Consider the following 22,713-nt stretch of genomic DNA (forward strand, 5'->3'; position numbering starts at 1 on the left):
TCAGTTGTACTAGGAAATGTCATCAGGAGACATGGCATTATTTTCCATTGTTATGCTGCTGACACCCAGCTTTACATTGTTGTTTCTCCTGATGACCCTGGGCCAAACGACCGTCTCACCCATCCAGATCATTTAATGTAGGTGATTCAATCACTTCCATGGCCATACGTGTATGTGTGTAAGTGTGGCTCAATTTTGAATACAAAATACAAAAGTTAACAAATATGTTTTTTATATTTATCAATCTAAAAAATTAAACATTTAGTCTGATTTGATGTTACAATTAAAAAAGTGTTTGTGTTTTTATCTGAAGAGTATGTAAATATCTGGTTTCAACTGTATATTTGATGATGTTGGTGTTTGGCTTGATTGTTAGCACAAAGAAGGAGAGAGAGGAACAGAGAGGAAGATGGAGAATGGGGACAGAACAGAGATGGAACAAGAGCAGGTGAGACACACATGTTAGTCAAATGGTTGTTTGCCAAAACTCATCAGAACATGTATCCAGTACCTAGTGTAACTTTTTAGACACCATTTGTTACTTTTCAAATTCTGTATTTATTAAGTTATGCAGGCTTGTTTGCACAACAAGGCTAAATAATTATATAAACTTTTCTGAATCTAAATAGTGGACTTTGGTAGAATTAAAAAATAAGTGTAGTGCAGGTCTATGATGATTTTTAGTGCTACTATCATCTAGTTTTGATTCTGGTTCTGTTTCGGTTTAGTCCTCAGTGGTCCTGATTTTGAACTGTTGTAGTCCTGTTTTAATTTCGGATCAGTTCTGGGTCTGGTTGAATTGGGGTTTAGTCCCTGTGTCTTGATACAGCCCCGACTTTGTTCTGCCTTGCTGCTTAATTAAAAACTAGTTTAATGTGATATTTATGTTTTTTCCTATATGAAGTCATTCTTTATTGAAAAAACAGAGCCTGATAATCTTTCAGTCATTTCTACCCTCACTTAATTTCTTTTTGCTGCTGAGCTCTCACACAGTGGCTCAGTTATGCTCCAATCTCTCCATATTGTGGCCAATCACATGCGAGGATATAGGATAATATCATTATGTGAAAAACAGAGAGGGTGAGAGACGTGACAGTCAAGTGGAGTGTGCGTCTGTCCTCTCAGTAAGTGAGTGAGACAGTAGACAGCGGTGAGGAGGGCTGTGCGAAAGCAAAAACACATAAATATGCCTGACACCTGTAAACGAAGCAGCATCTGGCTGCAGTTTAAAGACTTTTTTTTGTCTCGGTCTCGGTCTTGGTCTCGTCTCGACTTGGTCTTGGTCTTGTCTTGGTCTCGATACCCTCTGGTCTTGGTCTTGTCTCGGTCTCGGATTAGGCGGTCTTGACTACAAGTCTATGACAGAGTCACAGGAGGGACCCGAGGCTTTCAGCTGTATTATGGATTTATGGATTTACACCTTGAAAGGTGTAAAAGGGCAAAATTGTTGGATTGATTTGTATCTGCAAGGCTAATACCTCATTAATAGCGTCACATATGTATTTTATTTTTTTATTGCACGCAGTTTATTGTAGAGAACTTTTGGAAGCAGACTGTTACTAACAGACACACAGACTAAGGCCTCGGTCATATGCACTGGGAGTTACAAGGGACAACGGAGGATAGCGAAACCATACACTATGAGGGACGACACAACAATGTACAGAGAAAGACACAGGGCTTAAATACACAGGAGAGTAACGAGGGAAGCAGAAACACATGGGGAACACAGCTGGGAAAGATCAAACATAACGAGACGGGGAGGAAGCAAAACTGAAAACACTAACATACACTAACAAAAATACAACATTAAGCTTTGATCTTTATTTCTAGTTGTGTTTGTCATGGTCCTGGATCTGGTGACCCAGTGTTTGTGGGGGGTTGGTTTAAGTTCTATACCTAATTTGTTGTTTTTAATGGTTTTGTGTGTCAAACTGTCAAACTATCAAAGTAAAACAAGAAACACAGGAAGGGCACAGAGACAGAAACCTAAAGACCAGAGACAAACAAAACCATTAAAAACAACAAATTAAGTATAGAACTTAAACCAAATAAAGCAGCCAGAAAGGCACATATACAACAAACAGTACACAGGACACAGAGCAGAAACATACACAATTTTTCTTACAACTGCAGGGAGGAAGGACCTGCAGAAACGCTCCTTCATGCATCGAGGATGCAGCAGTCTGTCACTGAAGCAGCTCTGCAGTTCAGCAACATTTACATGCATGGGGTGGGAGACTCTGTCCATCAGAGATGTTATTTTGGCCAGAGTCCTTCTGTCTCCCACCACCTGCACTGGGTCCAGGGTGCATCCCAGAACAGAGCTGGCCTTCCTGATGAGTTTATCCGACCTCTTCCTCTCAGCTGCTGATGAACTGCTGCTCCAACATACAACACTGTAAAAAATGACAGATGCCACCACAGAGTCATAGAAGGTCTTTAAAAGCGCTCCCTGGACTCCAAATGACCTCAGCCACCTCAGCAGGTAGAGTCTGCTCTGACCCTTCCTGTAAAGAGCATCAGTGTTGTGGCTCCAGTCCAGTTTATTATTCAGGTGAACACCCAGGTACCTATAAGAGTCCACTATCTCAATGTCCACTCCCTGGATGTTCACCGGTGTCAGTGTGGTGGGTCTGCGTCTCCGGAAGTCCACCACCAGCTCCTTGGTTTTCCCGGCGTTGATCAGCAGGTGGTTCTGCTGACACCAGTCCACAAAGTCCAGAGTCCACTGTCTGTACTCTGAGTCATCCTCACCTGTGATGAGGCCGACTATGGCAGAGTCGTCAGAGAACTTCTGTAGATGGCAGCGTGGGGAGTTGATGGAGAGGTCTGCAGTGTAGAGGGTGAAGAGGAACGGTGCCAGCACAGTTCCCTGTGGGGCCCCCGTACTGCAGACCAGCGTGTCAGAGACACAACCCTGTGACCTCACATACTGTGGGCATTCTGTGAGGTAGTCCAGTATCCACTGGGACATGTGTTGGTCCACTCCCGATAGCTCCGGCTTGTCTCTCAGAAGTTGTGGCTGGATGGTGTTGAAAGCACTGGAGAAATCAAAGAACGTGATCCTCACAGTGCTTCCAGGCTTCTCCAGGTGAGTCAGAGCTCGGTGCAGGAGGTAGATGATGGCATCCTCCACCCCAATGCCAGGCTGGTAAGCAAACTGCAGCGGATCCAATGAAGACCTCACCAGGGGGTGCAGATGGTTTAGAACCAACCTCTCGAGGGTCTTCATCAGATGCGATGTCAGGGCTACTGGCCTGTAGCTGCTGAGGTCCTTGGGATGGGAGGTCTTTGGTACCGGTACCACACAGGATGTCTTCCACAGCTGTGGTACTTTCCCCAGTGACAGGCTCAGGTTGAACACATTGTGGGGATAGAGGTTAGGTTGTGTCCTTAGGCAAGACACTTCACCCCGTTGCCTACTGGTAGTGGTCAGAGGGCCCGGTGGCGCCAGTGTCCGGCAGCCTCGCCTCTGTCAGTGCGCCCCAGGGTGACTGTGGCTACAACGTAGCTTGCCATCACCAGTGTGTGAATGTGTGTGTGAATGGGTGGATGACTGGATATGTAAAGCGCTTTGGGGTCCCTTAGGGACTAGTAAAGCGCTATATAAATACAGGCCATTTACCATTTACCATATTAACCTAAAACTCCATCATTAGTATTATGTGAATATTGATAAAACACACCTAGCATGTTTTGTATGGGCAGAAATCTGTGCCATCAGAAACTGAATTTGAATAAGTTAAATTTGAATTTGAATTGCTCAGATTGAATCTGAATTGTAACTTGAATAAATGCTTTTGAAAACTGAATTTGAATTAGTCTAATTTGAAATTGAATTTATGGTTTGAAAATGATCATCACTAAATTGAAATTGAATTTTATATTTTGAAAATGAATTGATTTGCTTTGAAACTGCATTTTATCCTTTAAAAATTCAGCTCTCGAATAATTTCAGTTTCACTTCTCACCATTCAGTTTCAGTTCTACAATTCAATTTCAGTTCTACAATTCAATTTCAGTTCCAAAATTCAGTTTTTTTGAACTTACATCCGGTTCCGGTTCAAGCGCAGATTAATAGAACTACGTTTTACTAGCGGACCGAAAGTGTTACCGACGGGAATCTACAGCATCTTGAGCTAAATTAAGACTTCTGAAGTCATTCGTCATGTCGAATGACCAGCGGATGAACTCTCAGGTTTGTAATAAATGTATTACATGTATAAGAACAAGCGTCATGTTAACAAATGATAGCCGTAAGGTAACTTTTATGCTTATTGTAGCTGCTAGCTAAAAACGCTAATTTAGCGTAGTTTGCCCTGAATTCAGCTTTGACAAACAAATATGATCGACTGTTTCTAGTATAATTCCAAAGTTGTCATCTTGTACCCTCTCAGAGTACCCCCTCTGTATGCTTGCAGAGACTACAGTAGGGAAACATGCAAAACGGTGTCCAAACCTTTGTATTTTAGCTTTATTTATGTCTTACACAGCATCCCAACTCTTTAGCTAACTTAATAACTTTAGCTAAAGTGAATAGTTAGTCTAATTCATTAGTGCAGCATTACTGGATCACCTCTGTTTGAAGTGATATAATATGATATACAACTATCACTGAAACAGCAAACTTTGTAAATAAGCAAACAACACTTCTCATTCTCTAAACGTTTGGCCACAGCTGTAGATTACACTATCAGTGCTTGTTCACTCTTGACAATAATTACATTTCTAAATTTACTTTGTGCATTTACAGGTAAACAATATCTAAAATTTTATCTAAATAACTGTTTTGTCTTTGAAAAGGGTGAAGAGCCTGAGGCCGGTGACAGTCCAGTTCTACTCTAAGTACATCCTTACAGTGGCTCACAGGACAAGGCCACATTCCTGTCCAGCCAGAAGAGAAGAGAAACTTCAGTCTTCATGCAGTTCAACCACACCTGTCATATTCCATATGACAGGGGTCTCAAACTCCAGTCCTCAAGGGCCAGTGTCATGCAACTTTTCCATGCCCTTGAGGACTGGAGTTTGAGACCCCTGCCATATGGTGTTCATGCTGTTTTCTACCCCACAGTTACAGCATGTCTGACTGCCTGTTCAGCATATGCAAAAATATATGAGTTTAAGCATGTGATGACTAAGGCCTTCCATTATGGTGTTTGTCATCACATGTCACAGACATCTGGATGATCATTTGGAATAAACAAAAAACTAAAAACTTGTTACTTCATCTTATCTTTATTATTATTATTGTTCTTATTTTACATTGTTAGGCATTAGGTTTATTTGTAGTAGTCCTTTCCAACTTCTTTCCCTCTTCCATGTTACTGTGGCAGCTTGTCAGCATCTATTTGGGGTTGGAAGTGGAACAGAAAGTAAGGAAATCCAAAGTGCCATTAAAACCAGGAGAGGTTCTTATATTTCAGAAGAAGGGATTAATTCAAAAGAAATGACCCCAATGCCATATTTTATTTAGGAACCCTAGAGAGCACTTTGCAAAATAACACATTCTTATAATTTCACCCTCAGATGAGCCAAGCTACGACTGTCAGGGAAGGTGATGTAGGTACAGAGCATATGAGAGTGGTTAAGTTTGTTTGTTGTCTAGATGAAGGCACAAGAGGGATCAATGGCAAGGCGTAGAGATTCAGTATCTTCAGTCTTCAGTGGACACTCCATTTCTGGCACAAAACACCTGTAAAAGATGGTCGATTTAGGAGGTGACCCAACAACTTCAGCCTGTCAAACATAGTAATGGAGCAGTATGTTTTTTTAAAAAAAAAATCTAATTAAGCATGCACTCAGTACCCTAAGAATTATTATGGTACACAGAAAAAAATAATCAGTGGGATAAACGTAAAAAAATTATTGTAATCGGTTGCACGAAATTAAGTTATGTTTGGTTAACCTTAGTTTTTTATGTTATACCTGCACACATTTTTCTGGTAACATGAACATGACTTTGTTATGTTGTTGTAACGTTTTTCATTCTGGTCAAATATTTATAGAAACCACTTGTTTATCAGACATGAACTTTTTGTGTTAATTGTATTGGACTACTATGTGTTATATTGACATGATTATTTTATGGTAAGCTTATTTTATTTTATAACAAATTTCTAATATATAATATATAATCTAATATATAATTGAGTGTTCAATAAATAAAACTAAATTAAGGCTGATCTTACTGTATGTACTGTACACTTTCTCTTCAATCAAAGAAATAAGCAAAACATTTTTGAACAATGACCTGTATTTTTGAAAATACTACACAGTTGTAACAATGGACTTTCAATTCAGGCTTCCAAAATATACATGAGTCATATTTGTACAATGCATCTCTTGAAAAACATTCCACAACATTCCTCAAAGTTATCTTCTGTAAGCTGAATTCAACATTGTGGGGCCTTATGACATCGCGCTTATGTAAAAAATAGTTTTTTAAATGTAAGAGCCATAAGGTAATATGGCAACAGGGGTGTAATTATTAAAATGACACAAAGAAGAGACTTAAAATAACATTATAACCCACAGGCACAAAACCAAGAGACCTAAACTGATTAGTATTGGCTTGCTTCTATCACTAAACATCACAATCACTAATACTAGACGATGCAATCTGTTTGTAGTGGTGCACCTTGGGAAAAAATTGCAAACTGGTGAAATTGGTGCAAGGCACCGTTTCCATTGAGAAAAATGGACATTCAAAGTTTGAATTTTTTTTTGAAAAGAGCCATGGCTTGAAAAGTGAAAACTGCAGTAATAAAGGCCCCAAGTTGAAACGTGCCAGAAAAATAAGTTTCACTATGTACTGCAACTTTACCAGTGCTGGCTTAAAAGAAAGGATGGTACATATTCGAAGAGGTAAACATGTTGTTCCCACATCATAACTGGAAAACTGTTCAATCGTACAGTCTGGTCCTGAAAACCTGGGCCTTCTTTGAAAGGCTGTTCCTTTTGAGCTCCATAACCAGTTTCTATAATACCTTGAAGGTATACTTTTCCAGTGGGTAGGTGAGGTTCAAAGTGTACATTAGTCCAAACAGCATTGCAGCTGCTAGGGTATAGTTATCCAAATCCTGCCAGACTCTCTGGCCTTCAAGGACTATCCCGATGTCCTCAGGGCTGCCATTGGCATCTCTTGACTTTATGGTGTAAATTCCCATGGTTGTTTCCTTATTAGATCGTTGGATAATGGCTTCATCTGTGGCCTAGAAAATGCAGAATTCCAAAATTTAATTAAACAGAACACTGGTCAAAGAACATTATACCAAATCTTATTTTAATCTGTGTCACTATTCCAAAAAATGTTAACATTAACACATTAGGTGAACAAAAATGGATTCATTACAGCATGTGATTTGAGTCCTCAGAATGCTCAAAAAGGTAATGCATTTCTGAAGTGAAATCTCCATGCAAAGAAGCAGAATACTGTCAGAGCATAGAGAGGTGTTCAACTATGAACTCCACACATAGTTCTAATGCAGGTAAAAGAAGAAAAAAAAAAAAAACGCACCCATGGTAAATTGTGAAAATCCCAGGTGATTTTCAACATACTCCTGGCATAGAGTGACAAGCAGCATTTTGTTAAAATTATTATTTTCCCTAAAGTGTATACACAAATTAATTTTTTTCTTACCTGGGCCGTGGGCTCCAGAATGTTCTGAAGTCTTCTTCCTATTTGTCCTCCTCGCCTTTTGAAGACCTTTATTAGTTTGTCAGATAGCACATCTATCTGCGAGAGTAATCTGGACTGCAGTGGCATGGTGGTAATGCGCTTAAACTCTGCATTTATCTAAAAAGAGAAGTTGTCACATAAAAATGCTGTCAAAATCTCAAATCTCACAAGGTTACATCCACACAAAGTTGTTATTTTTTGTCATATTACTATTTATTAGCTATGCAGGGCTCGCAAAATCGCTAGCCCGACGTCCCGGGGCTAGCGATTTTTCCAGTCGGGCTACCAAAATCTAACTCAGCCCTGCCCGTCGGGCTATCATAGGAAGGAAAATATATGTCTATGCTTTTGCATTCTTTCGCCAATGTAGTTGAGTAATTATGTCATTGGCATCGATGAGCCACTGTCAATATGTGACATATTGAAATCGCGTTTGAATTTGCGCTTGTTTTTTGCTTTCACTTTCATTTTGCAATTGCGCGAACGGTGTGCAGAGAGCAGCAGCACTGATTGGTGAGTGACGATTAATTGCAGAACACATGCTTTTAGTTCTGCTCAGCCAAATAAGACAGGTCAGGGTGAAGAAGGGGCAGCCAAAGAAAAGCCTACCACAAAACGGAAAAGTTATGACAAATCAGACTATGAGGCAAAAAGAAAGCGCAGCTTTTTTGGTTTCATGGACAAAAGAATTTCTGTGGCTGGAATATGACAAGCTAAATAACATGATGTTCTGCCAGGCGTGTTGTGAGTTTCATTTGATTTCTGAGTCGACAAGCGCGTTTGTTACTGGGACCAGTAATTTTAAGAAAGACCCCATCAGAACCCATGAGAAATGCAAGAAATGCATTATTGCCCAGTCTGCAGTATCTTTCCCAGAACAAACAGCAATTGCAAAAAAACATACTAAAAATAAATCAAGCACAACAAGAACTCCTGAAAAAGCTGTTTAGAACAGCGTGCTATATTGCAAAGAGTGAACTACCATTGGCAAAATTTAGCAGTCTTTGCAAACTTCAAAAAGCAAATGGCCTAGATCTTGGTTCCACTTGCCTCTTACCTGTGACTTCATTGGAAATTTCAGATTCAGGATCTGACACAGACTGATTCATGTTCTACACAGTTCTTACAAGAAATTCTTCATAGAAATTTCTGTTCAATTTGAACCAAGTATTTGAGTTGATGGTTGTAATTTTTATACAGTTGTTGTGATTTGCATTTTAACAATTTTTTTGATTAATTTTTGTTTCTGTTGCAATATTATACTTTAATGTATAATATTGTAACGGAAACAAAACATAAAAAAATTGATTTCTTTTTTATTCGGGCTACTTAAATTTATTTTGGGCTACCAAAAACTGAAGAATGCCTGCCCGAAGGGCTACCAGAGATTTTGAAATTTTGCGAGCCTTGCTATGGGTCCCATGTTGCTGAGCAGTTCCATAGTTGCCCTTACTTCCATACCACCCAAAGCCTGTTTGCAACCACAGCAGTTGCCTCCTTCTGGCCATTTTGCAGTTCTGCCAAATGACCCAGAAACTACATCTATTATTGTCATATACACATTAAGGTCTTTCATTAATACTTAGTTAAATTAGTTAATTTGACCTTTCCAGAAAATTTACCTTACAGAATGTGAGATAACATATGCAAATCTTCACTAGTAAATAAAATAATGTTATTAAAACCTTAACTGTAACACCTCTACGTAACAGCGCTAGAGAATTGTTCTGAAGCAACACCAATCTGCCCTTCAGCAGGGATAAGCACCATATATCGATACAGAAAAAATAAATTTAACATATTTATATCGTCATTATTTTTATCTCTTTAAGCCCTGCTCTCAGTCTCTCTATAAATCAGTTAAAATAATTTGTTGGGTTTTTGTGTGTCTTTAACATGTTATCAGTACATTACATTCACTGCCCCAGAACATGAAATAAAGCCCCACGTCATGCACTTCCTCTCCTAATGAGTACTGCATAGGTGTCATGCCCTAAATAAACCGACTTCAGTGAAGACCCCCCCCCCCAAACACACACAGAGCCCACCCCATGGCAAACTAGCTTATTTAACTGTTTAACTAAAACATTTTAGGTACAACCAGTTAACTAAATGGACACAAGTTTGTTAGTCTGTATTCACTGAGAAAAAACAAGCGAATGTGACTGGGCACACACTGAAAAAAAGCTAATGCACATAATATTGTCCCGCAGCTTAAGCTAGCATTATCGTTAGTTAACTTAAGGAATGACTTGTTTTTTCCATTATGTTGCTCAACAGCAAATCATGAGAAAAACTTCCCCATCTAATGGATGTTCTCTTCGTTTCCTCTCAAACATGTAGTTTTCAGTTTACCTCGACAAAGTAAAGCTCAGCACCAAACGTAAACTAAGCGAAGACAAAAAATGGCGGACCGCCACAGTGAATTTTCCCTCGCAGAACACACCCTGGGGGGGTGGAGTTTCAACAGAAAACATAACTATTTTCTGTTATTTTGATATGACTGGTTTTAAAAGACTGAACATCCTTCTAAAACAAGTGAAAGGCGTGAGACTTAATTATGTTTAGACCAAAAATATAAATGATTCATGTTGGATATATTTACTGTATTTTTACTAATTTAACAACCTCATCATTGCATTAGTCGCTTTATGCTATAGCATTACGCTTACATTAGCTTGAAGCTCAAGGTCGTCATTTTATTTAATTTCTTTTTCTGGGCTTACAAACAGGACACACAACATTTAGATAACCGTTACACTGAATCTTGGGTATGTGTTGAGTCTTCCAGCTGCTGACTACAGAAGCTAGATTGACCTTTCAGCATGTTTATAGCGGCTGTGGCTATGTGCTGGTAATGTTACTGTGTGTGAGCAGTCACATTGGCAGCAGACATGTTTCAACAAACTAGTCATATCCCGGCCCTTCATTAGCTTGTTTAATGGTTAAGACACTGCAGGTACCACCACTTACTACAGACACCGATGCAAGTTTGTAATAGTCTGTTAATTTAGACTGAAAGAATATACAAACAATATTAACTCACATTATATATGTTAATTACTAATTTGCTTATCGCATAATTTCGGTTACCATTAGCTAACTGGAGCCTAACATTAGCCTTTCATGGTTTTCGATAAACAGCCCACATACCTGTAAAATAACAACACCCCAGTAAAAGTCCACGTATATAAAGGGTCTACACTCTTTCTCACTGGTGTGTTAGCTTTAAAATCTTATTTACCTTCAAGTGTAAAACTCCAGATGGTAGTAGATTTTCCAAAGCGAGAGACAAAAATGGCGGACAGTGCAGCCGATTTTTCCTTTCCAGGGGGCGGAGCTTGAGGATAAAACACGACTAACTTGTTTCTTTTCAACATGATTTGTTCTAAAAGAATGAATATTCTTAAAGAATATGTGAAAATTAAAAGACAAAAATATGTTTAGATGTGAAATTTAAATTAGTCATGCTGGATATATGAAGTAATTCTATGCAAATTCAGCAACCACCCTATTGCATTTTTTTCACTGTAGTTAAACACAGTGATAGTTGTATATCATATTATATCACTTCAAACAGAGGCGATCCAGTAATGCTGCACTAATGAATTAGACTAACTATGCGCTTGAACTGGAACCGGATGTAAGTTCCAAAAAACTGAATTTTGGAACTGAAATTGAATTGTAGAACTGAAATTGAATTGTAAAACTGAAACTGAATGGTGAGAAGTGAAACTGAAATTATTCGAGAGCTGAATTTTTAAAAGATAAAATGCAGTTTCAAAGCAAATCAATTCATTTTCAAAATATAAAATTCAATTTCAATTTAGTGATGATCATTTTCAAACCATAAATTCAATTTCAAATTAGACTAATTCAAATTCAGTTTTCAAAAGCATTTATTCAAGTTACAATTCAGATTCAATCTGAGCAATTCAAATTCAAATTTATTCAGTTTCTGATGGCACAGATTTCTGCCCATAGTTTTGAGTTCCTGCAACTGGTCCGTCGGGTTATTGTCTCCCCAGAAACACTTCCCTTGTGCTTTTGGAAATTAGTTTTTTCCTATTTCGTTTTGTGTGCTTTTGCAGCGTTTTTCTTATAGCACAATGAAAGCGGCAGGACCAGATGGCATCACCGGCCGTCTGCTGCGGTGCTGTGCTGACCAACTAGCAGGTGTGCTCACTTCGATTGTTACAGTTGTTACAGTTCAGTCACAATAGTGCCCAGCAGACTGTTCACAAAGTTGAGGGATGTAGGACTCAACAGCTGTCTGTGTGTTGGACTTCCTCACTGGCAGAACTCAGGTGGTGAGGGTGGGTAGCTGCATCTATATATATATATATATACATGTGTGTTTATATATATATATACATGTGTGTTTATATATATATATATATATATATATATATATATATATATACACACATACATGTGTGTATATATATATATATATATATATATATATATATATACATACATACGTGTGTATATATATATATATATATATATATATATATATATATATATATATACATATATTAGGGGTGCAACGATACACAAAATTCACGGTTCGGTTCGGTTCGATACTTTGGTGTCACGGTTCGATATTTTTTCGATACAAAAAAATGTTCATGCCTTTTTAATTTGTCATTTATTAAAATTATAAATATATATTTTAACTCAAAAGTACAGTTTTTAAATTTAATGTTGCTGAAACAACAAAGTAATAAAAAAAACTAGATCTATCTGATCGAGAAATCCCTCATCTTTGGAAAAGAGAGTTTATTACAGAGAAATGGCTCTTTCCAAAATAAAAGCTATACTATACGCTTCTTCTGGGGTATACTCTCAGCAGCATATTAAACATATCAGGTCCCCATAAGGAGAATCATGTGCTAACGGCTGTCTAAATGACTCAGGTAAAGTTTGTAGCATGCGTGCTTGTTGTTTTTGTCTGCTTCCACTTGTGTTTGCACTAGGATGATGTCGGCGTAAATGTGCAGTCATATTCGTTGTGTTCCCACTAGTGCTGTCAGCGTTAATCTGAAATGACATTAACGCCACAACACGGCAAATCTCCGTTAACGAGCTACCGCGGATCGCCCCATGCGTGGGGCTGGATGGCGTCAACACGTTAACGAGCTAACTGCGCTAACACACTAGTGTTAGCGCACCAATGTAATTGAGCATTGCGTGGCACATCCAACATACTGTTTTACTTTTGTCCATGACGCGCTTACCTTCAGGGTCATACTTCACATGAAAACCAAAATAGTTCCAAACACCACATCTGAATTAGGGTGGGGGAGGTTCAATTTGCCATGTTGCAACAACAGCTTAACTTCTGTCTCGCTAGCTTGCCCTGCACTCAGTGAATCTGCGTTCGACTACTCCGCCTAGGCTGCACTGTCGAGCGCAGATCCACTGAGCGCTCAACACAGACAGCATCGTCAGAAGGAAAGTTGATAAAATAAATTAAAAATGTTGTATTGTTCGATACATATGTGTACCGAACCGAAAGTACTGTATCGAACGGTTCAATATCGATACGAGTATCGTTGCACCCCTAATATATATATATATATATATATATATATATATATACATATATACATACACACACACACACACACGTATATATATATATATATATATATATATATATATATACACGTGTGTGTATATATATATATATATATATATGAATATAAATATGTATATATATATACTAGGGGTGGGGGAAAAAATCGATACTGCGTAGTATCGCGATATTTTGTTTGCTAAAAATGTATCGATACAGGGACGGCAGACATCGATATTTTGTTCCAAAAACTTCCAGTCCACCAGATGGTGCGGTTGAGCTTTTTCTCTAGTGAGGTCAGCAGAGGTTAGGTCAGCACATGGGAAAATTGATCAAACAAAGATGGAGGAAGAAAAAGAGATCAGGAAAGCGCCATCTGCGTTTAAATCAAACATCTGGACGTACTTTGGATTTTTTAACAAGGATGGAACAAATGACATGGATATGACACACGGGATTTGCAAGGTGTGTCGTATGAAAATAAAGTACTCTGGGAATACTACGAACATGAGGGCGGCACCATCCAAAAATAGCATTAACCGCGGACGGGAAAGCTAGCTCTAAATCAGCTCCACTGAAAAATCAACCAACGCTGGACACTCTTAGCTTAGCAAAGCTATCTCCCAATTCAGAGCGAGCTAAGAAAATAACACAATCTATCACGTACTTCATCTGCAAAGACCTGCGTCCTTACAACATTGTGGAAAACGAGGGCTTTTCTTAAATGATCAAGACGCTGGAACCCAGGTATGTGATACCATCACGACGTTTTTTCGCGGACACAGCCGTACCCAATCTCTACATACAGGGAGTGCAGAATTATTAGGCAAGTTGTATTTTTGAGGAATAATTTTATTATTGAACAACAACCATGTTCTCAATGAACCCAAAAAACTCATTAATATCAAAGCTGAATGTTTTTGGAAGTAGTTTGTAGTTTGTTTTTAGTTTTAGCTATTTTAGGGGGATATCTGTGTGTGCAGGTGACTATTACTGTGCATAATTATTAGGCAACTTAACAAAAAACAAATATATACCCATTTCAATTATTTATTTTTATCAGTGAAACCAATATAACATCTCCACATTCACAAATATACATTTCTGACATTCAAAAACAAAACAAAAACAAATCAGCGACCAATATAGCCACCTTTCTTTGCAAGGACACTCAAAAGCCTGCTATCCATGGATTCTGTCAGTGTTTTGATCTGTTCACCATCAACATTGCGTGCAGCAGCAACCACAGCCTCCCAGACACTGTTCAGAGAGGTGTACTGTTTTCCCTCCTTGTAAATCTCACATTTGATGATGGACCACAGGTTCTCAATGGGGTTCAGATCAGGTGAACAAGGTGGCCATGTCATTAGTTTTACTTCTTTTATACCCTTTCTTGCCAGCCATGCTGTGGAGTACTTGGACGCGTGTGATGGAGCATTGTCCTGCATGAAAATCATGTTTTTCTTGAAGGATGCAGACTTCTTCGTGTACCACTGCTTGAAGAAGGTGTCTTCCAGAAACTGGCAGTAGGACTGGGAGTTGAGCTTGACTCCATCCTCAACCCGAAAAGGCCCCACAAGCTCATCTTTGATGATACCAGCCCAAACCAGTACTCCACCTCCACCTTGCTGGCGTCTGAGTCGGACTGGAGCTCTCTGCCCTTTACCAATCCAGCCACGGGCCCATCCATCTGGCCCATCAAGACTCACTCTCATTTCATCAGTCCATAAAACCTTAGAAAAATCAGTCTTGAGATATTTCTTGGCCCAGTCTTGACGTTTCAGCTTGTGTGTCTTGTTCAGTGGTGGTCGTCTTTCAGCCTTTCTTACCTTGGCCATGTCTCTGAGTATTGCACACCTTGTGCTTTTGGGCACTCCAGTGATGTTGCAGCTCTGAAATATGGCCAAACTGGTGGCAAGTGGCATCTTGGCAGCTGCACGCTTGACTTTTGTCAGTTCATGGGCAGTTATTTTGCGCCTTGGTTTTTCCACACGCTTCTTGCGACCCTGTTGACTATTTTGAATGATTGTTCGATGATCACGCTTCAGAAGCTTTGCAATTTTGAGACTGCTGCATCCCTCTGCAAGATATCTCACTATTTTTGACTTTTCTGAGCCTGTCAAGTCCTTCTTTTGACCCATTTTGCCAAAGGAAAGGACGTTGCCTAATAATTATGCACACCTGATATAGGGTGTTGATGTCATTAGACCACACCCCTTCTCATTACAGAGATGCACATCACCTAATATGCTTAATTGGTAGTAGGCTTTCGAGCCTATACAGCTTGGAGTAAGACAACATGCATGAAGAGGATGATGTGGACAAAATACTCATTTGCCTAATAATTCTGCACTCCCTGTAGATGTGAAGCGTAAAGTTGAGGAACGTTTGAGCACAGCAGAAAGGGTTGCATTAACTTGCGATGCATGGACCTCGCGGGCTGTGGATTCATATGTGACTATAACAGCTCATTATCTCACAGCGGACTGGCAACTGCTGTCTTACGTTCTCCAAACTCGAACATTACATGAAAGTCACACCGGAGCGAACATTGCAAATCTCCTGCAAAATGCAGCACAGGAATGGGGGATTGCCGACAAAAAACTGGTGGTTGTCACCGACAATGCTTCTAATATGACAATTGCCACTCAGCTAGCGGGATACCTGCATGTGAAGTGTTTCGCCCATACGCTCAATCTGGCATCACAACGAGCCTTAAACCTGCCTGCAGTAGCCAGGGTCTTGGGGAGAGTGCGGCGCATAACTGGGTTTTTCAATAGAAGCACAGTGGCAAACCACGCTCTGGAGCAAAAACAGAAAATGTTACAGCTCCCGACTCACAAGCTCAAGACCGACGTCTGCACGAGATGGAACAGTGCTTATGACATGCTCCAGCGTTTCCTTGAACAACAACCTGCGATTTGTGCAGCGCTGCTGTCTCCCGAAGTCAGAAAGAGTAGCACAGATATCTTTACTCTAAATGAGACGGATATTGGGAACACTGAAGAAATTGTCCGGGCCTTGAAGTCAATGCAAGTCGCAACTACTGTGATGTCTGAGGAAAAGAATCCTACTCTGTCTCTCGTAGCACCGCTGCTAGCACAGCTGTTGCACGACACCCAAGACAACATTGGTGACACAGCGCTGGTCAGAAACATCAAGCAAAGTATCAGTCAAGATCTTAAGAAGAGATATGCCAGCACAGTCAAGAGGAACACCCTCTACACAGCATCAGCTCTCGACCCACGCTTTAAAACCCGGCCGTTCCTGTCACTGGAGGAAAGACAGGAAACCTATGCCAGAGTGGTTGCTGAGGCTATAACCCTTCAGGTAAGCAAACATTCTGGTGTTATAATTTAAATAACTTACTTACAATATTAGTAGATCGGTGATATTTTTGTCATATTGGTAATATTCTATTTAACAATTAAATACATTAATTATAATTTGCTAACATATTACTGCATACTAAAAGATATGAAATATTTATTTTCTCCCTCTCTCTGTATGTGTGTGGGTTTTCTACAGGAAGAAAAGAGGCAGCAGCCCATCTGTGAGCCAGAAGCCCATGAACATCATGAGAAACCTGACGAGACTGAACAAAATCCCAGACCCCCTCTCATACCAGCCAAGATGAGGAAGTCTTGTGGGTTAACAGACTTGCTTGGTCAGACTTATGGTGATGTTGGAGCCCCACCAAAATCATTATCTGCCACAGCTGAGGTGGAGGTGAAAAGATACCAGGAGGTCACGTCACTGGCACTCACAGAAGACCCACTAAGCTGGTGGAAATCCCATGAGGAAGTCTATCCTTTCCTGGCCACGCTGGCAAAAAGATACCTTTGTATCCCAGGTACTAGTGTCTCGGCTGAAAGAGTCTTCTCAACCGCTGGAGACATCGTCACAGCAAAACGGAGCACTCTGACTTCAGAGCATGTTGATCAGCTCCTTTTTCTGAGCAAGAATGCTGACATTGCTTCACTGTCCAAATGTGTTTAACTTTTTAGGGCAGCAACAAACAGGACAGTTTATTTATTTTAATTTAAGAAATGTTTTATTTTATTTAAATTTAAAACTTTTTTATTTAATGTAAAATTATATTTTGTTTTAAGCTATAATTGTACCAGATAGTTATGTTCAGTTAAGTTGGTTACTAGACTGTTATACAAACCATTCACTTTGTCAGCAATAAAACTGACTGACATGAGAGAAAGACTGAGTGTGAGACTTTATTATTAGATAAAATGAATATTGATAAAGTTTACCTTTATGGACAAAATCTGCAGTTGAAAAAATATGTGATAAATCACAAAATATCGTATTGCAATACCCAGAATATTGCAAAAATATATATATTAAAAAAATCGCAATAATATCGTATCGTGAGTTAAGTATTGTGATAATATCGTATCGTGGGGTGTATGGTGATTCCCACCTCTAATATATACACACGTCTATATATATATATATGTATATACGTGTGTATATATATATATATATATGTATATGTATATATATATATTTTTTTATATAATTTTAATAAATGACAAATTAAAAAGGCATGAACATTTTTTTTGTATCGAAAAAATATCGAACTGTGACACCAAAGTATCGAACCCAACCGAACCGTGAATTTTGTGTATCGTTGCACCCCTAATATATATATATACACACGTATATATATATATATATATATATATATATATATATATATATATATATATAAACACACGTGTGTGTATATATATATATATATATATATATATATATATATATATTTATATATATATACACACACGTACATACGTATATATATATATATATATATATATATATATATATATATATACACGTATATATATATACACACGTATATATATATATATATATACGTGTATATATACACGTATATATATATATACGTATATATATATATATATATAGCAGAGGTCAGTTATTTTGTAAAATAAGTGGCATTTATGAACAGTATGGAGTGCATACATAATGTTGGAGTTCCGGTAAGTGAAGGTGAGGTGTGTATGAAGTGCTCAGCAGTACGATGGCCTGATGAAAAAGCTGTTCCTCAGTGCACTATCTGATATCCTCGTGTTGGTGTTGTTCCCACTTCATCATAATAAATGTTGTTCCAGGTTCAACATCACAAGTGACCAATCACATTGTTGTGAGGTCATAGTTTTGCAACTTCGGAAAAAATCGCCATAAAACAAAAATCCACTTAACTTGCGAGAAACCGCCTCTGTCCGCTTATCCAGCAATTTGAATTCTTTGCATTTCAGGATACTGTTCTTTAATTAACGGTAAGCATTATACATATTGTCCTTGCAACATTGGAATTTCATAAATGAATGAATGACTTGGCTTTCAAAAGTATTCCTTTATGATTAGAGATGGACCGATCTGATTTTACCTATCGGTATTTTTCCGATACTGACCTAAATTACTTGATCCGATATCGGAGAGAAAATAAAAGATGTAAATAAATAGAAATAAAAAATGCAATCCGATCCATTAAATATCACAAAAGCACCCCACAAAAGTTGCTTCTGAATGCAAACAGTGCGTTTATTTACAGTGAAATAGAAAATAACAATAAATCCGCAGTGCGTTCCTGACTCCCGTGATATGTCCTCTTCCCAGTGTCAGTGTTCCTGGTGCTGCTCCTCAGTGTCTGAGCACCCCGTGCTCGCTGACCTCTCGTCCCCACGCTTCTCCTGGGGAGACAACAAACAGGCAGCCGTAAGACACACACAATGCGCCACACTCAGGCCTGGACTGGGACAAAAAAATCAGCCTGGGCATTTTGACTAGAAACCGGCCCACCAGATATTATAGGAAAAATCATAAAGCCTTTGAATGAAAACAAACATCGTTGTGACAGTGATGTACACTGTCTTGTTGGTGCATATGTATACATCCAATAACCTTAAACCTACACCATCCTCCCTTTTCTGGTATTCTAAACAGTACTTAGTCGAAACCCAAAGACTGCTTGGTTGAGTTAAACTCCTGAACTATCTACGACATATGGTGGAAACATGAAATTAAGACAAGAGAAGACTAGAGGTGAGACATGACCATTACTGAATATTAAAAATAATAAATGACAAATTTAGTGATATTTTCATAAACTATTTATTTACCACATCAATAAACAATATAGGGCAGAATATTTTTTTCTAACATGGCAACCTTTAAAAAGTGAAAGGAGACAGAAAGACAAGTGAGAAAGAATAAAACTTAATTGACTTTTTGATGGCATTTTACACACAGTACTGGTACAGAATCTCCAAAATGGCACCCACCCAGCTGTATAGAGACTGCACCCACTCCACTGGAGCTCGGTGGATGATAATGGCCTTGTAGTCTCTATGCTGACTCCTTCTGAAGTCCACCACCAGCTCCTTGGTCTTGTCACTGTTATCCTGGCACCACGATGCCAGATAATTCACTTCATCCGTGTAGGCCGCCTCATCGTTGTTGGAGATGGCACACAACGCCACTGTGTCGTCAGCAAACTTCACAATGGTATTGGAGCCATGAGTGGCCACACAGTCTGAAGTGTGGAGGGAGTATTGCAGTGGCGAGAGTACACTCCCCTGTGGCGCTCCCGTCTTGATGGTGATGCTGTCGGAGATGCAGCTACCCACCCTCACCACCTGAGTTCTGCCAGTGAGGAAGTCCAACACACAGACAGCTGTTGAGTCCTACATCCCTCAACTTTGTGAACAGTCTGCTGGGCACTATTGTGACTGAACTGTAACAACTGTAACAATCGAAGTGAGCACACCTGCTAGTTGGTCAGCACAGCACCGCAGCAGACGGCCGGTGATGCCATCTGGTCCTGCCGCTTTCATTGTGCTATAAGAAAAACGCTGCAAAAGCACACAAAACGAAATAGGAAAAAACTAATTTCCAAAAGCACAAGGGAAGTGTTTCTGGGGAGACAATAACCCGACGAACCAGTTGCAGGAACTCAAAACATGCTAGGTGTGTTTTATCAATATTCACATAATACTATTCAATTCAATTCAATTCAATTTTATTTATATAGCGCCAAATCACAACAAAAGTCGCCTCAAGGCGCTTCATAGATACAGAGAAAAACCCAACAATCATATGACCCCCTATGAGCAAGCACTTTGGCGACAGTGGGAAGGAAAAACTCCCTTTTAACAGGAAGAAACCTCCGGCAGAACCAGGCTCAGGGAGGGGCGGGGCCATCTGCTGCGACCGGTTGGGGTGAGAGAAGGAAGACAGGATAAAAGACATGCTGTGGAAGAGAGACAGAGGTTAATAACAGATATGATTCAATGCAGAGAGGTCTATTAATACATAGTGAGTGAGAAAGGTGACTGGAAAGGAAAAACTCAATGCATCATGGGAATCCCCCGGCAGCCTACGTCTATTGCAGCATAACTAAGGGAGGATTCAGGGTCACCTGGTCCAGCCCTAACTATATGCTTTAGCAAAAAAGGAAAGTTTTAAGCCTAATCTTAAAAGTAGAGATAGTGTCTGTCTCCCGAATCCAAACTGGAAGCTGGTTCCACAGAAGAGGGGCCTGAAAACTGAAGGCTCTGCCTCCCATTCTACTTTTAAATACTCTAGAAACAACAAGTAGGCCTGCAGAGCGAGAGCGAAGTGCTCTAATAGGGTGATATGGTACTACAAGGTCATTAAGATAAGATGGGGCCTGATTATTTAAGACCTTGTATGTGAGGAGCAGGATTTTGAATTCAATTCTGGACTTAACAGGAAGCCAATGAAGGGAAGCCAAAACAGGAGAAATATGCTCTCTCCTTCTAGTCCCTGTCAGGACTCTTGCTGCAGCATTTTGGATTAGCTGAAGGCTTTTCAGTGAGTTTTTTGGACATCCTGATAATAATGAATTGCAGTCGTCCAGCCTGGAAGTAATAAATGCATGAACTACTTTTTCAGCGTCACTCTCACTCATCTAATGATGGAGTTTTAGGTTAATATGGTAAATGGTAAATGGCCTGTATTTATATAGCGCTTTACTAGTCCCTAAGGACCCCAAAGCGCTTTACATATCCAGTCATCCACCCATTCACACACACATTCACACACTGGTGATGGCAAGCTACGTTGTAGCCACAGTCACCCTGGGGCGCACTGACAGAGGCGAGGCTGCCGGACACTGGCGCCACCGGGCCCTCTGACCACTACCAGTAGGCAACGGGGTGAAGTGTCTTGCCTAAGGACACAACCTAACCTCTATCCCCACAATGTGTTCAACCTGAGCCTGTCACTGGGGAAAGTACCACAGCTGTGGAAGACATCCTGTGTGGTACCGGTACCAAAGACCTCCCATCCCAAGGACCTCAGCAGCTACAGGCCAGTAGCCCTGACATCGCATCTGATGAAGACCCTCGAGAGGTTGGTTCTAAACCATCTGCACCCCCTGGTGAGGTCTTCATTGGATCCGCTACAGTTTGCTTACCAGCCTGGCATTGGGGTGGAGGATGCCATCATCTACCTCCTGCACCGAGCTCTGACTCACCTGGAGAAGCCTGGAAGCACTGTGAGGATCACGTTCTTTGATTTCTCCAGTGCTTTCAACACCATCCAGCCACAACTTCTGAGAGACAAGCCGGAGCTATCGGGAGTGGACCAACACATGTCCCAGTGGATACTGGACTACCTCACAGAATGCCCACAGTATGTGAGGTCACAGGGTTGTGTCTCTGACACGCTGGTCTGCAGTACGGGGGCCCCACAGGGAACTGTGCTGGCACCGTTCCTCTTCACCCTCTACACTGCAGACCTCTCCATCAACTCCCCACGCTGCCACCTACAGAAGTTCTCTGACGACTCTGCCATAGTCGGCCTCATCACAGGTGAGGATGACTCAGAGTACAGACAGTGGACTCTGGACTTTGTGGACTGGTGTCAGCAGAACCACCTGCTGATCAACGCCGGGAAAACCAAGGAGCTGGTGGTGGACTTCCGGAGACGCAGACCCACCACACTGACACCGGTGAACATCCAGGGAGTGGACATTGAGATAGTGGACTCTTATAGGTACCTGGGTGTTCACCTGAATAATAAACTGGACTGGAGCCACAACACTGATGCTCTTTACAGGAAGGGTCAGAGCAGACTCTACCTGCTGAGGTGGCTGAGGTCATTTGGAGTCCAGGGAGCGCTTTTAAAGACCTTCTATGACTCTGTGGTGGCATCTGTCATTTTTTACAGTGTTGTATGTTGGAGCAGCAGTTCATCAGCAGCTGAGAGGAAGAGGTCGGATAAACTCATCAGGAAGGCCAGCTCTGTTCTGGGATGCACCCTGGACCCAGTGCAGGTGGTGGGAGACAGAAGGACTCTGGCCAAAATAACATCTCTGATGGACAGAGTCTCCCACCCCATGCATGTAAATGTTGCTGAACTGCAGAGCTGCTTCAGTGACAGA

The 22,713-nt window shown here is 40.2% G+C and overlaps 1 protein-coding gene and 1 long non-coding RNA gene across 3 annotated transcripts; one reads left to right on the top strand and one right to left on the bottom strand.

Annotated features, from left to right (window-relative positions):
* The first annotated feature begins 4,089 nt into the window (after nt 1-4,089).
* LOC146389431 (uncharacterized) lies at nt 4,090-5,221 on the top strand. Its single transcript, XR_014797609.1, has 2 exons — nt 4,090-4,201; nt 4,807-5,221. It is a non-coding gene; the product is annotated as an uncharacterized LOC146389431 (long non-coding RNA).
* Nucleotides 5,222-6,750: 1,529 nt separating this feature from the next.
* LOC146389432 (uncharacterized) lies at nt 6,751-11,018 on the bottom strand. Of its 2 annotated transcripts, none has more exons than XM_084911982.1 (3): nt 10,926-11,018; nt 7,643-7,798; nt 6,751-7,214 (listed from the first exon to the last, which is right to left on the bottom strand). In XM_084911982.1, the coding sequence occupies exons 2-3, from the start codon at nt 7,766-7,768 to the stop codon at nt 6,981-6,983; spliced, it is 360 nt and encodes a 119-aa protein (XP_084768108.1). In that variant the 5' UTR covers nt 7,769-7,798; nt 10,926-11,018; the 3' UTR covers nt 6,751-6,980. The 2 variants fall into 2 exon arrangements, with proteins under 2 accessions (XP_084768108.1, XP_084768117.1); XM_084911991.1 differs by lacking the exon at nt 10,926-11,018 and adding an exon at nt 10,037-10,545.
* Between the last annotated feature and the right edge of the window lie 11,695 nt (nt 11,019-22,713).

The sequence above is a fragment of the Perissodus microlepis genome, chromosome 3 (assembly GCF_051167445.1).
Source record: "Perissodus microlepis isolate ML-2025 ecotype Zambia chromosome 3, ASM5116744v1, whole genome shotgun sequence".
NCBI lineage: Eukaryota > Metazoa > Chordata > Actinopteri > Cichliformes > Cichlidae > Perissodus > Perissodus microlepis.